A 17191-nucleotide genomic window follows, 5' to 3' on the forward strand; every position below is an offset into this window, starting at 1 on the left:
GTAAATTTGAAAATTTATGCAACACTGTTTTTTCTACCATGCCAACGTAGTTACACAGCAAATAAATTGTAATTACCAGTCTCGTAATACACTGCGACGTTCAAACAAAATCGACGTAATTTAATTGACGATGTGAAATCACAGATTTTTGGTTATATATTTAAAGCCATAGCGTAATATTATGCATAAAAGATGTACTCAAATAAGAACGCCGAAAGAGCAAAATTTTACACATTGTTCCGTGTAATATCACAGCGAAAAGAATGCACATAAACCGTGTTGAAAATTTACCAGAATATTACATAGATGTTTTGTGATATATTATCGATACAGTGTACATATACACAAAAGTGTGTAATAATCACACAAAAGTGACGCAGAGCTCTTATGTGTGCATTGTTTTTCATTTCATGGCGTCAGTTATATGAATTTGTTTATCTGCGTGCTCTTGTGCAAATATAAATTGGTAAGTAACAGTACAAACATTGTGATTTATTTATTCGATGCAATACAGCAATTTACAATAGAAAATGTCATTAAACGGGCTGATAAATTTTCAATAATTTTTGTAGCTTTCGTTGGTAGTTTCAAACTAAATCTTTTTCCCGTGATACTAGTGGAATATGCAGAACGACATTATGCCTGGTCTGTACCGGTACTAATTGATGTGTGCAATGGATTAAAAACATTTTCACAAACCCGTATGAACGATTTTCAATGTGCAAAAAAGGATGTCGCCTATAGTGTGTACATAAAATCGGGAAACGAATATTTTGGTAACATGATGACTGATGCAGGGCAGCAAAAGTATCAATTTAGACGAAACAGCTGAAATCATAATTTGAATTGAATTACTCCAAATCACATTAGCTTTACGATCGATTGATTTGTAATAGCTATTCTATGTATGTATGTATATATGTGTGTTATGTTATTAATTTGTCGTCAACACTTAAAAATGATTCTTATCAATATCACATTTAAATTTCAGATAATTGAAATGGATATAGTTTGCTCAATATGCGGTTCATACTTTAAGCAGGTGGAGATTTATAAAAAATCATATTAAAACAAATCGCTGTACTTAAACATCACTTTGAACGTGCAACTGGGATAAATCACACACGCTTTATTGACAATTATTTTTTTAAGCGGAAAAGACTAATTCAAGTTTCGAGAACGTACATCTATAAAAAAAAACTGCACATTAACGACTGCGACAGACTTGTAAATTTTTGTTGGCGTTTCAAAAATATTGAAGGAAGATTTTTCTACAGTCTTGGTCAGTTTTGGTGTAAGTAATCGAATATTAAAAATAATGATACTATTTAAATTGATATAATTTGTATAAGCCCTTAGGGCATATTCAGTAGTCTTCTTGTTATAGATGCATAATTTGTGTCAGTTTTAATTTCAATGAAATTTTTTTTTACTATACACAGAATGATGCTACCATCTTGGATACAACTACTACGTCTCCTATTCTCGCATTAGTTGATATGAAATATAGTACGTCAAAAGTCGAATATTCTAACTTTCGAAATTCTGTTACAGGTCGCGATATGTACTACAAATATCCTGCTGTAGTTTCAAAAACTCTAGAGTTTTTTCAGTTATTTTCACTGAAACTTAAGCCTGTTAAAGGCACCAGATCAGTTGCAACAATAGTAGGTAAACAACAACAACCAGTTCGAACACTTTTAACCAAACTAGCTAAAATTCAATAGATTTTTTCTTTTACTTGTATTCAAACCAAAACTTGCCATTTATAATGGGACGTGGGACGTTTTTGTTAACATTATTAAAAAAGTCTTCGTCGGTCGACTTTTCTTCAACGCAACGTCAAAAATGTTTAATTCTACTAATTTAATAGCTTTGTCAAAGCTTTTCTTTAATAAAAGAATTAAATAATGAGTAATCTAATAAAGTATATATATATATATATATATATATATATATATATATATATATATATATATATATATATATATATATATATATATATATATATATATATATATATATATATATATATATATATATATATATATATATATATATACTTGTATAGAGAATGAAAAAAATTAAAATTATGCTTACAACCAGAAGGAGAACGACTGATTATAGATCATTGAATTAATAAATTAAAAATAAATACTCGAATAATGATGAATAATGTATTTTCATTTCGTATCAACATGCTATGCATTCTTCCGGATTAAATAGTTCTGAATTACGTATTTTTCATTACGTTGTTCCGCATTCCGTTGTTATTTGTTACGTTGCTCAGCTTTGTGTTTTTTTAGTACGCAAGTCTCTAATACGTCGATCTTGGATTAAAACGTATACAAGAGTACATCGTTATCGTGTAACGTGAAATGAATGTAATTGTACGCAACATTTCAAACCTAGTTTATGTGCATACTTTCCTATGTGAAATTACAAGATTTTTTTTGCTGTGTAGGACTACCATGTCATTATTTTCAGTGTATAGTTAAATCACAGACTAACAGACAGGACACTCAAATTAGATTCTTCAATCATTTTAACGGTCATTTCGAATATTCCTTTAGTTGGGACAGTACACGCATATGTCACGATGTCGCCACGTTACCCTATCAAAACATCCTGTCTGTCATCTAGACTGTGTTTATTTTTTTCATTTACCAACAGAGTTTCCATTTATACAGAATTACCTGTAATGTATTGTATACGTCCATGCGAATTTCATGCAGGATACAGATTTAATACATATTGCCAAAACTATATACATAATTGTGCTACTTCTCATCCTCCAACGCAATACAAAATCGAACCCGTTTTGTTACAATATTTACTTGCTTCTGGTCTACCGCCACTTAATTTCGGATGAAAATTACCAACACAATAAAAAATAATCTAGATGAGCAACGTTGAGCAAAATAAATGGTTACCTTCCAACACCGCTAAAAAAGTTAAATATATTATCAACGTAATTCAATAATTTATTGTGATGATTCATTTTCAAATATTATGATGAAATCAGGCATCCCTGCAAGCAGCTGATCGGTGTTGACAAACGAGGGGAAACCAACTAGTAAAAAAACTTTCACATAACACAAGGGGTGTACCGATAGTAAATAGTTCGCGCAATACAATATAGGTGGAACTAGTGCATAACGAAAAATTATTTTTATAAGAATTTACTCATACTGTCATGTCTGTTAGTCTGTGGTTTTACAATTGCACCCAATGGACCGAAACACAAAAAAAGAACTTGCACTAGAGCAAGAAATAAGAATTAGAATACACCAGAAAATTCGGAGTACACTGACAGAAAACCAAAAGAAAAAGCAACAACTACCAGAGGAACAATGGAAACAAATATTCCAGCAAACCATGAGCACAGAATATTGCGACTACTTAAAAATTTTTACGGATGGCAGCAAAACAGAAAGCGGTACAGCGATCGCTCTCTATGACGAAGAAAAAGGAACGACCCTTACAGATGAAGTCAACGCAAACGTCTCAATTACAAACGCTGAATTAATGGCTATTCAGAAAGCAATAGAACATGCACAAAATCAATCATATGAAAAAGTTGTAATTCTAACGGACTCAGCAAGCGCTTGCGCAATTTTAAAAAACCATGACAAAATCAAATGTAACACCATCGCTTGGAATATTTGCAAGTTCCTTAAGGAAGGAGAAATTAATCAATGTAAAATTCAATGGATCCCTAGTCACTGCGGAATAAAAGGAAACGAATTAGTAGATCAAGCCGCGGTAAAAGCCACAGCAGGTAGGCAAACACTGTACAACTCGCTTACCTTAACGGACGCACTGCTCTTAGCAAAAAAGGAATCATGGGAAGAATGGGTTCGAAAATTCATTAAAACAAGCCAAGAAAAAGGATCATGGTATAAAACAATCCAAACACAACCTCGAAAAACGGCCTGGTTTAAACAGCTTAATATCAATACTCAAGAAATTAGAAGCCTCAGTAGAATCCGTGCAGGCCACTCGTTGACCAAGGACAGAAGATACCATTGGAAATGGGAGGAAACCGATAAATGCGACATTTGTGACGAAACAGAAGATATCAAGCACCTCTTATACTACTGCCCAAAGTACTACTCAGCAAGAAGTAAATACACAGCACTAGAATACTGCAAACCAATAGAAAAAATATTTAGTGAAGAATGTGAGGAAAGCATGAAACAAATTCATCGCTTTATAAAAGAAGTAAAAATTCAAATATAAAAATTCGACAACACTGCAACGACAATCCTCAGGCGAGATGGGCCCATTGTGGCCTTAGCCCAGAGATGCCAGATATTTTCATAGAAAATCTGTATTGCTTTGTATAAAAAATCTGTATTTATCTGTATTCACTAATGAAAGGAAATTTCGGAAATTAAATGATGTTTAAAGATGTTATTCCATTAGATTATTGTTATAGAATGGCAGATGCAAGGAGCATTCCTTTATATCGTAAGTCCTTGCCGCACTGACAAGAACATTCAACGAGGAAGTTTAATTATTTTTGTTATCAACCACAATTGAATTGTAAATCCATATACTTTTTTCGTTTGAAAATGATGACTTGGAATTCAAACATGGAATTAAAACGGCCAATACGTAACGTCAAGTCAGGTTATACAACTTTTCAGTCTGGCAATAAAGTTTCATGACGCCATGACTTCCTTGAACATCAGTTCAAATTGGTTTCAAATTATGATATAAATGTATTTCAGCGTTCATCATTCAACAGCTGCACGAAAAAATTTTCATTTAAATATGGGCAATCAAACACGCTCAGACGGAAAAGTTTTATTATTTCTTTCTTACTTTTTGTGGTGTCTGTATAAATCTGTATTTAATTCGAGAAATCTGTATAAAATCTGTACTCTGTATTAATTCTGTATGCGCATGTAAAAATATGTATAATACAGATAAATCTGTATAAATGGCATCTCTGCCTTAGCCAGTCATCTAATGACAGAGCAAAGAAAAAAAAAAGAAAAGCGAACGTTTCTTGTAAATTAAATTAAATCACACGAAGGTGAGTCAATTATCATGTTCTGTCGTAGTTGCTGACATTGATCCTTGTAGCTTAGGTATTTTACTATTTCATACATTCACTGATTTTGCAGAACTTTCGGAAGAGGAATAAACACGACTCAACTGGTTAACGTTTAACATCAAAGAGAAATCTATTTAACGATTGTTCATTTCATCTTCTAACTTCATTTTCCTTAGTTGGTAACACTGGAGGTTGATAAATATATCGACCATGATTCACTAAATAAGGTGAATACATTTCAACTCTTCCTTTTTTAGAGGAATTTGCTTATAATTAAGAAAAATAACATTATTTTACTATTTACAAATACAATTTGAATTCTTTTTAAAGGAAAATTATTTAACATTTCGAACAGACTAGTAATCTGAGTTAATCAATAAGTTTACATATCATAGATATAATCAGGATCTCTAAGTTGCTTTCGAATGCGCTTAGAGCACTTCGCATAGCTACCTGACAAGTTCGCCATGGCAGCTTTTCGTTTTCTTCCGACCTTCGCCGGATCATGTTCTGGAAATCCCCGGAACACGTTTTCGTCTGAACCGCTTTCGGTCCCGTTATAATACTCCTCCTGCTCCAAACCATCGTATTTGTCGACAATCGAACTAGGAGCCATCAGAATGTTCGGTCTTGCTTCGAGGTCCCGATCCTTATAACGTCTAACTTGATTTCGATGCGCCATGAGGGCCACGTTTCCAAGAAGTACCTGGAATGTATTCAATGAAAATTGTTTTAAGAATGTGGTTTTTACCCATCTGTTTGGCAAGTGATGATGGTGGTTTTTATACCAAACGCAGGGTTGTTACGAAAAATTTCAAAATCAAAACGCGCGAAATCCGCGCGAAGTTGAAAACTAAAACGCGCGAAATCCGCGCGATGTTGAAAACTAAAACGCGCGATATTCGAGTGAAGCGTTAGACAACTATTTTTGGGCAGGTGATACTTTACGCAGCACTTGAAAATTCACTTATATATAATTTAAAAATCTGCATAAGTTTGTCATATGAACACAATAAATAAGTCTGCATACAATACGTCACTTCGAGAAACCCCATGAAAACGATTTCATTTTCATTCTCCATCATTTTCGACATCCTTAGTTAAGGAGCAAGACTCTTTGCAAGCGTATGAAAAATGTCAACAATATGTGCGTAAAAACAATTCCGGCGCTTCTTTTCTGATTTAAATCAATAAATCTTCCTTATGGTTGAAAAATAAACCAATCAGGTAATTCTGCTTAAAATTGCAATTCAAGAAAAGCGAAAATCTTGTCTAAAACTCTTCCGTTTTCCTTAAAACTGCTCGAGAAAAATTATTTCAGTTTCAGCTTACTTCCACTAACACATTTGATTAGCAACAAACACATTCTCATATGGAATTCCTCTTGCAGAAATTATTGCGATATAAAGATTTACGTACCTTCTATAAGTAAACCCGAAAAAAGGAACCTTTAATTTAACACGCGAAAGTCAATGGATATGGAATGTTGTCGTGAAACTATTTATTTTTCCGGAAAACTGCTTTTGTAACAAAAAATATTTAGTTCTGTTTATTTTGTGTAGCGCAATCTAATACAAATGCATTGAAGCAGTGTTGCTAACTTTTTTATCATGAAAAAATAAAATCTACATTCATAAAATGTAAGCGATTTTCCATCGAACGTTGTTGAAAAATTGTTCAAAACTGATATTTCATACAAAATGTCAGGCTAAACATTCATTTGAGAATAAATTATTGTCAAAAGAGATTGTTTGACACTCAATCCTGCAAGTCACTTTGATAAAGTCGTTGCACTGCATATATGAATACATAGATCTATGACATACGTACCAAACAAAATGTACGTAATACACAAATTACCAAAATCTAGTACTTCCATAGTAACTAAATCTAATGAGACAGTAATATAAGAAACGAATTCTTAATAATATTACGTGATAAATGAAAGTCGAAAGAATTGAAACATTTGTTAAATATGCGGCACATGCTAGCAATGGGCTCGTTATATACATAATTAGTTCTAACATAGGAAATCCGAAGAAAAAAATAGAAAAACTACGACGTCGAATGTCAAATTCTAACAATTGCAAACTCTATGTGCTCTTTAAAATTCAACTTGATTTCCAGAACACCCAAGTCCTTAACAGACGATGCGCGTTGGAGAACAGTTTATGGAATATTATAGTCGAACTTGAATACAGACTTTTTGCTACTAAAAGAGATGACGGAGCATTTAGTGGCCATTTAAACCATTTTGAAATATGAAATATGAAAGTCATCGGCGAACGATAGTTTCATGCACTTGATCGAAAAATTTAGATCATTGAGATACAGTAAAATTATGAACGGTCCAAGGTGACTTCCTTGAGGAACTCCAGATGTAACAACACATGGTGAGGTTGTACAGGCTCCTATTTTCACTATCATTTCATTACCAGTTAGATATGATCGAAGCCAATTAAAAAATGATCCGTTTAATCCCAGTCTATTTACTTGGAGATCGTTATGTGATGATTGATTTCGTCGAACGCAACAGGGGAAGTTGAAAGCTTTGGCATGGATCCAAGCTGAGTTTCAGATATGTAGTCAGAGCAACTATGTGTTATAAAATCCAGAACTCTAATTTCAAACATCTTCGATACAGCATACAAAGCAGCAATTCCACGGTAGTTGGATACTATACCCTTGTTCACATTGGATTTATTCCATATTTCAGGAAAAATTCCAGAACGCAAAGAACAATTGAAAATGTTGGATAGTGGAACCAACAAACTAATAGAACACTTTCACCACGGATGGAATCCCAGAACTTCTTCGTTTCTTTTATTGTCAGACTTCGCTTCGTAAGCATGTCGTGCAAATTTTGCCATTTTTATCATACACAAAATTTGTTACCATATTATTGACGAATCGCATTCCATTTATTACGTTCTTTCCATTATTGAATGTATTTTCACTGAGAGGATATCTTCCATCAGACATCAATATCCTTGAATAAAAATCCTTGGAATAGGAAAACACAATCACATATATCGAAAAGTTTTTGTAATTCCTGGTAACAGCTCTGTTGAAATAGTAACTTGTATCACTCGAGATCGAAAAGCATAAAATCGAAATTTTGTCCAGTGAAAAAAACATTTGCTAGAACCGCCTTCTAGTAAATTTTAGTTTTATCAAGGTGAAAATTCACCAATTCCGCCAGCTCAACCAATTGTTGAAACGTTCGCATTTCTTCAATTTTTTACGGTTTCATAAGACTCACAAGCTTCAAAAATTTGTAAAAAAATTTTTTTATTCGAAAAAATGATTCACAAATGTGGAATGATGTTTTTTGAAATTCGCGCGAAATCCGCGCCATAGCATCAAAATCTTAACAGAAACCGCGCTAAATCCGCGGAAATCGCGAAATCCGCGAAAACCGCGAAATCCGCGCGACCGTAACAACCCTGCAAACGGTATCACCCTCCATCAGATCACTTAAGTCATCATTCGGACTTGACTTCTTATTGTTTTGTTTTGGAAAATTTTCCAATCGATCATCATTTAGGGTTTCAGGAATAAATATATGTTTTTTATAATTATTTTTGGGATTCAATAAGTCAAGCATAGTTTTTGGTTTGTAATTAAATATTTGTTCTGTGGGAAATCGCCCTTCACTTGTCATATTATAATTCCTATAATTTATTAAAAATAAGTTAATCTGATCCTCCAAATCAACATTTGCCAATTCCGGCTCTTATAAAAACTTTTTTAAAACTTTATTTGTTGTCCTAACAAGTCTCTCGGCCTGGCCGTTACTTGAAGGGTTATAAGGTGGACTTTTCAACACCTTAATTCCTTGCCTTTCCAAAAAGTTTGTAAATGTATAAGAATTGAATGGAGGACCCCCGTCAGAAACCAGAACATCTGGTAAGCCAAATCTAGCAAAGTAAGCTACCAATTTCTTCACCACCTTTGCACAATCCGTGCCTTTTCTCATCCATTCTACCTCCAACCACTTTGAGAATGAATCAACAATCAATAAAAAAGTGTGGTGAGAAAAATGAAAAAAATCGATATGAATTCGACTAAAAGGTCTTGTAGTAGGTGTCCAATGAGACAAAACCTTTGTTTTTGGCACTACTACCATGCTACTACAAACTTCACATGTTGTAACATAATTTTCAATATCTTTGTTTATCCCAAACCAGTAAACTTGTTTTCTTGCCAACTGTTTCATTTTAACCATTCCCGCGTGATTGGCATGTAAAAGTTTAAGTATCCCGCTTTTCATTTTATGTGGAATAACCACTCTATTTTGATACAATACGCATCCGTCAATTATCTCCAAATCATTCTGATTAGCATAAACTTCTAAAAAGCGTTTGTCCAACTTTTTCGGCCAACCATCACGCATAAAAGTCATAATCTGTTTTAAGAAAATGTCGTCATTTGACTCTTTGGCAATAATAACAAAGTCAATTGGGAATTCATTGCTAAAATTTATGCTTCTTATAAAATTTTGATCTAAATCTACGGGAACCGACTGCTCTAATGGGAATCGCGAACAGAAATCCGCATTACCCATTTTTGCAGAAGGCCTATACTGGATTTCGAAGTCATAAATTGATAACTCAAGAATATATCTTTGAAGTCTTGTTACAAATATTGAATTTTTGCCTTCTTTGCCGAATATTCCTATCAATGGCTTGTGATCAGTGTAAGCGATGAACTTTTGCCCATAAAGGTATTTGTGGAATTTTTTTATTGTACAAACTAAAGCCAAAGCCTCTAAATGAAGAATTGGGTATCGCTTTTGCGCGTCATTTAACGTAAAAGAAGTAAAACAAATTGGCTTTTCTGTGCCATCTATCACATGTGCAATAACACCACCCAGACCATAGCCTGATGCATCGGTCACGACCACAATTTCTTTCCTGGGATCATAAAACTCTAGTATGTTCGCTGATATCAAGGATTGCTTACTATCTTGAAATGCCTTTTCGCAATTTTTATCCCAAACGAATTTTACATCTTTTCTCAACAAATTGTAAAGATAAAACAACTTAGAAGACATATGAGAAACAAACTTATTGTAATAGTTGATTAATCCCAAATAGGATTTCAACTCGTTCTCATTTTTAGGTACTTTGGCATTCTGAATAGTTGATATTTTATCTGTACTAGGTAATAACCCATTTTCGCTTATTATATGTCCCAAATAATTCAATTGCGAAACAAAAAAATTGCATTTATCTAAGTTTACCTTTATATTTGCCTTTGCAAGTCTATTCAATACTATGTCCAGTTTATCACGACAATCGTTCAGGTCTTTACCTGCAATCAAAACGTCGTCGAGATAACAATAAACTCCATCAATTCCATTCAAAATTTGGTCCATAACTTGTTGAAATATTGAGGCACTAGAAGAAGCACCCTGTGGTAAACGGTTGTACGTAAACAAACCTTTAATTGTATTTATGACCATGAATTTCTTAGACCGTTCTGTCAAAGCCAATTGTGTATATGCTCCTTGCAAGTCAAGTGAACAAAAAACCTTGCAATTTGCCAATTTAGCAAATAAATCATTAGCAGAGGGTAAAGGATAAGTATTCGGTATCAAAACTTTGTTTACCGAAACTTTGCAGTCAATCACAAGCCTAATTTGGTCATCTTTTTTTATAACTACTATCACAGGTGATGCCCATTCGCTGGTCTTTACCGGCGTTATCACATTCTCTTTCTCTAATTTATTTAAGTAATTTAAAACTTTCTCCCTCAATCTGAAGGGTACGTCGTAAGCTTTTTTAAATATTGGGATTTCCTTCTTAAGAATCAATTCCGCTTCAAAACCTTTAATCGGAGTCGTAAAATCCTTCCTAAACACTTCAGAATACTTAGTTTTGATTTCATCTATAAAAATATCACCATTGGGTGTACTCATGTTGTTAATATGTTCATTTATAATCAATTTGTTCGAAAATGCTTGCCTCCATCGAGGAAAGAAAATATCTAACCAGTTTCTACCAAATAATGGCAAGAAACGGTAGTCTGTATCTAAAATCAAAATATTCAATTTATGCTGTAAACCATTTAGTTTCACCGAAACATTTACTTCTCCTTTTATTTTTAGTTTAGAACCATTTACTACCAAAAGATTTGTATTGCATTTCTTCAGACATTTATCAAAAAGTTTTTTATATTGCATAAAACCCATTACCGTAACTGTAGACCCACAATCTACTTCCATTTCTATAAAAATATTATCAATCAACACATCAATTAAACAGGGCTTACTTATTTTATAAGTGGACTCAACATGCATGCATTGTAAATCACCTGGGTTCCATTCGGCCCATTCTTCCTCGCTGTCCGTGTCTGTTTTATTTGTTGTCGTCATTCTATTCATCAGTGACGTCAGTTGTTTCTCTGCACTTGTTCCAGGTTTTGTCGAATCTATAAATTTTACCGCTTCCCTTTTCATATTCTTTAATTTAAAACACTTCCTTTTTATGTGTCCTTTTATTCCACAATAATCGCAGATAATGTCTGTGTAGTCTTTGTATTTGTTATTTGTTTTATTTTGTTCTTTGTATTCATTATTTCTGTTGTGACTATAAACCTTGTTCTTGTTGTTATTATAGTAATTATTTCTGCTATTGTAGTCGTTTCTGTTATCGTAATTAAATGTATGTCTTGTGTTCCTATTGTATTTACTAGTGTTTGGTCTGTTGTTGTTATTTTGTGTATGTATATCATGCCTATAATAGGGCTTATAACCAATTCGGTCATGTACAGAGCGTTTAACATAATTTATCTGATCAGGAGGGCCATATGGGCTATGAGATGAAACTGTCCCATAATCTGGGAAAAAACTGTTGACTTTCAAAGTGCGGGCATTATCTTTTGCCATACACCACGTTGTTATAAACCTGTCCATCGACTCCAAGGTTAACTTCTCTTCATTTAATAGCAACTGTTTGAGATTCTCATCTCGCAAACCGGCTAGGATTCTGTCTTGAATCGCTAAGTTTTTAAATTCACCGAAACCGCAGAACTCCGCCTGCAGTTTTACTGCTTGTACGAAGTCCTCGGCCGATTCATCCGGCTGCTGTACGCGATGACTAAACCGAAAGCGTTGAACCAAGTCAGGTTCAGTTTTGTCTAGCTTTTGCTTTAACTTGCCAATTATATCAGCATAAGTTGCTGCTATAAGAGCATCTTTGGTGTAAATCATTTTCAATTGAGAATAAACAAAAGGTCCACACAGATTCATAAAGTGTGACTTTCGCTTTGCATCAGCCACCTCATTTGCTTCGAAAGTAAACGCCAATCTATCGGCCCAATCCCCGAAGGAGGTACCCTTACGGTATGGCTCGATAGTGGAAGATAAACTCATCTTATTAAAATTTGTTTCAAAAAGCAAAACTGATCAAATATATATATATAAAATCAAGGATTTCACGAAAAATTCAAATACAAAGATAAAACAATAGTAACAATTATAAATAATCAATCCAAGAATAATAATTACCATGAAAAAATGAAAAATGCAAAATATCACAATCAATTAATCACGTTTCCATAAAAAAATTAAAATGACTCACCGATATGGTTTTCCGGCCCTTGCCAGCTTTGAACAATAAATTCAATTCTCACCGTCTTTATCCGAATAATTTCAATACCAGGTTTTAATTATCCTACAGCATACAGTAAACTTTGAAAGATTTTTCTTATATCCAACTGTGCCAATAGTATTTAAAAAACCACGCTTCACCTAAATAATAAAGAAAAGATCACTCTTATTATTCAGTTCAATACTTTTGTACCCAGCAATAACAATGGTAGAACAAAAGTATATTGTTCTATATATAATAGTCCTTTTGTTATAATTTGTAGTTTCAAACCCACCTTTTTGTCCGGAAATTCTTTTGAAATTGCAAGGAAAAGAAAAAAAAACGCATTTACTCCGCGCATTAGTGAAGTAAAATTATATAAAATATCACAAATCTTTTGGAAAAATTTTTCATAAAAACTTGCTTTTGGCTTACCGAAACACCGTCGACGATCAAATTGTCAAGCCAAGCGCCGAAAATCACGATGGCTACCAAAACCTTCAACAACGATGCTAAGTCCGAAGAAAACGCTCTCACGCTGGAACTGTACCAGTGCAGTAGAAACTTCTTTGAATCCAACTGGAGCCGTCGTCCGGATGCCAAAACCACGTGCGGAAAAACAGTTGATGGCAGTTCACTAATCCAGCTCAAGATTAACCTTCACGATTTCAGCCGGTCCGAAACCTCGTGGCTGCTGCGGACAAGTAAATTTTCAGCACTCCGTATTATGAATAACCTCACTGCTGCCGACGAAATCTTTTTTCCTTATGTAATCGTGTTGAATAAGATGGTTACCCAAGCCGTAAAAACTCGCTGATTAAATTTTGCGCACGCTATGCCGAAAATTGTGCTTCTTCGCAATGAAAATTTGTATAATCACAGCACTTTACTATCTGATATTATATATTGTACTATAGCGCTGATAAACTTATAAAACCAAAAGAAATGTTATTTTTAACCTCGTCGCCACTTTACTATTTCATACATTCACTGATTTTGCAGAACTTTCGGAAGAGGAATAAACACGACTCAACTGGTTAACGTTTAACATCAAAGAGAAATCTATTTAACGATTGTTCATTTCATCTTCTAACTTCATTTTCCTTAGTTGGTAACACTGGAGGTTGATAAATATATCGACCATGATTCACTAAATAAGGTGAATACATTTCAGGTATCTAAAACATATATTTTGTATTACAGTAGAATGGAATTTTGCCTTGCACGAGATGGTATACTTAAAACGGAAGGACCAGAAAATAATCCTGTTTCATTTTCCTTAACTTCTGCTCCACCAATCGATTTCGCGACTCAAGGCGTAGATCAGATTTGTGATAAGGAATTCACACAGAGAAGTGATCCTCATAAAAACGTCTTAGTACATAATGGGAAACAGGTGTATAGTTGCGAGATTTGCGGAGATCAATTTTCATTGAAGAACGCCCTAATTAAGCACACGATCGTTCATACTAAACACCAACAATTAGAGTGTAATGTCTGTGGCAAAGAATTTCGGTCTAATCAGCGATTGAAGGACCACACAAATGTACACATAGGAGAGCGTCCGTACAAGTGCACTAAATGCGAAAAAGATTTTTCGTCTAAAAAAATTCTTGTTCAACACATGCACATTCACACAAGCCAGCGTTCGTACAAATGCATTGTATGCGGAAAACAATTTACCATTAAGGCTTATCTAACTGAACATATGTCGATACACCAAAGTGAGTACAGGTATAACTGCGAAGTGTGTGGCAAAGGCTTTAATCATGGTACTAGCCTCACGAAACACAAACGCATACATACGAACGAGAAGTTTAAATGTACCATATGCGAGAAAGAGTTTACCACTAAGTACTATCTCAGCAGACACGAAAATATTCATGTGGATGACTACGAGCACAAGTGTGAAGTGTGCGGCAAAGGATTCAACGCCAAATCGCTTTTGAAAGACCACGAACATAGTCACACAGGTGAACGGCCTTACAAATGCACTGTATGTGGAAAAGACTTTTATGGTAAAAAAAATCTTGCATTACACATGCATCTTCACACAAGTGAGCGACCGTACAAATGCACCGTGTGTGGAAAAGATTTCACCATTATGGCTTACCTATCGAAACACATGCTTATTCACACGGATGATTATAGGCATGAGTGTGAAGTGTGTGGCAAAGGATTTGTGACCAGATCACTCCTGAAAGACCACGAACGCTGCCATACAGGAGAGCGACCGTACAAATGCACTGTATGTGGAAAGGATTTCGCGATTCAGTCTTACCTATCCAGACACATGTTTATTCACGAAAGTGACTACAGGTACAAGTGTGAAGTGTGTGGTAAAGGCATTAATCATAGTTCAAGCTTCGCGAAACACAAACGTCTTCATACGAACGAGAAACACAAATGCACCATATGCGGAAAAGATTTTACCACCAAAAGTTACCTAAGCGAACACATGCTTAGCCACACGGATAATTACAAGCATAAATGTGATGTGTGTGGCAAAGGATTCACAAAAAAATATTGCTGAAAGATCACGAACACAGTCATACAGGTCTGCGACCGTACAAATGTGATGTGTGCGAAAAAGATTTTTCCGGTAAAATGAATCTTGCTCAACACATGCGCTTCCACGCAAGCGAGCGACCTTACAAATGCACCGTTTGTGGAAAAGGTTTTGTCATTAAGTCTTTGCTCTCCAGACATATGTCTATTCATGAAAGTGGCTACAAACATAAGTGTGAGGTATGTGGCCAAGAATTCGAAACTAGCTTACTTTTGAAAGACCATGACCACAATGTAATCGGCATTACAAACGCAATTTTACCTAGTGTATGAATAATCAAGGCGCACATAAGAGCACTTTATATATTAAAAAATTTAAAACGACACATGGTCTGACTGGACACATGCACCGTGCATAAGTGCGATGTGTGTTAAAAAAGCTTTTATCACCGTTCTATATGGGAAAAAGGCCTGTGCACAGAAAAAAAATTAAAGCCGCATTTTCGCAGTCATACATCTTTCTCGATGATGTTGTGTGGAACTTACTCAAACAGACCTTATCGCGGAACGACAGCAGTACTGAATTGAATATTATTAATATTTTTTTAGAACGATATGTTTCTGTACCTACCAACATAATGGTAAAATAAAATTAAAATAAACTTTAAAATGTTTTTAATTATCATTAGTTAAATTTGCAACATACATATACTTTTATGCTGCAAAAATATCAATAGATTTCTACATTCTAAAACTTTTCTGGCTGTGTTTGTAACTATAGTTAAATGGTCATACGAATTCACGTAATTTGTGGGCTTGGCGGTATCATCAGAGACGATTAATTTAAAGATTTCTTACCTTACAATTCTGGCCAGAGCCCTGTTGTCTTTCGCTGTATGTAGAAACCCTCTCCATTCCACTTGGTCCATTGTTGCTTGTCATTAGTTTCGCAGTCTACGGAGAATCCGCAGTTCACTTTCTAGTTGGTCGATGCACCGTGCTCGCAGTGTTCGTGTTTTCATGTTTCCTGTAGGGTCGCTCTCAAGAACCGTCTTAGCCGGGTTGCCGTCTGACATCCTTACGATGTGTCCAGCAGATCACGAAGGTCTATTTTTGCAGTAGGCACGATGTGTGCTTCATCCAGTAGCTGATGAAAATTATGGTTAAATCGTCTGCACCACGTTTTATCTTCCATTTGTACTCCCCCATAGTTAGTATGCATCACATAACCACTGTTTCGAATAACTTTACTATCGCTTGGCAGGCTAACCAGCTCGAATGTTTCGTTCTCTTCTAGAGTAGCGATTTCCTCACACATGTCCGCAATGCACTTCTCGCGATCCGTTAAGTGCCTTTTCGGAGGTTTGAGAGTCATCGAGTGACGTCTTGGAACACATCGGTATAGGCCGGGAGCAAACAACATCTCCAGAAAAAAACAAACTCTAGGTACCGTAATCGGAATACTTGCTTGGAACTCGGTGCTCCCGGTCACTGCTTTACTTGCTGAACAAGTTGCGACGGTAGCGCAGGCTCGTAATTGGTATCCAGAAACTCGAATAAATTGAAGCGCTGTTGTGACAAAATCTTCATTGTTGTAGATATCATCGTTGGCATCCGGTTCCACGAGTGAACGGTGTGTTGGGCTCGGCTCATCAATTGAATTCAGCTCCAAGAACTGTTTTTGTTGCAAACTTTCGCTCATTTTGGCTACATCTTGTGGTTATTCCTTCTGAACAATGTTCACACCGCGGCTAATCAGGATAACACGCTTGATCGGATCATACAATCGGTATCCATTGCTAGCGTCAGCATATCCCAAGAAAACTGTTTTTTGAGGTTTTGTGTCGAATTTCTTCCTTCTTTCTTTATGAACGTGAACACATGCTATTGAACCGGCTTTCTCGATGAGTGTCCTCTTCATCCGTTCCAGTTTCCACTACTCCGTTTTGCTGAGGGTGAACGGACAAGTCTTTTTGTGGCGCACTTCATCTTTCATCATGCTTGTTCTGGAGGCTGCGTTGAC

General features: G+C 35.1%; 1 protein-coding gene across 1 annotated transcript; it reads left to right on the forward strand.

Annotated features, from left to right (window-relative positions):
* Positions 1-4974: 4974 nt before the first annotated feature.
* Positions 4975-15371, forward strand: LOC131439034 (zinc finger protein 501-like). Its single transcript, XM_058609539.1, has 2 exons — positions 4975-5044; positions 13864-15371. The coding sequence occupies exon 2, from the start codon at positions 13868-13870 to the stop codon at positions 15191-15193; it is 1326 nt and encodes a 441-aa protein (XP_058465522.1). The 5' UTR covers positions 4975-5044; positions 13864-13867; the 3' UTR covers positions 15194-15371.
* Positions 15372-17191: the final 1820 nt, after the last annotated feature.

This window comes from Malaya genurostris, chromosome 1, assembly GCF_030247185.1.
Source record: "Malaya genurostris strain Urasoe2022 chromosome 1, Malgen_1.1, whole genome shotgun sequence".
NCBI classification, from domain to species: Eukaryota; Metazoa; Arthropoda; class Insecta; order Diptera; family Culicidae; genus Malaya; species Malaya genurostris.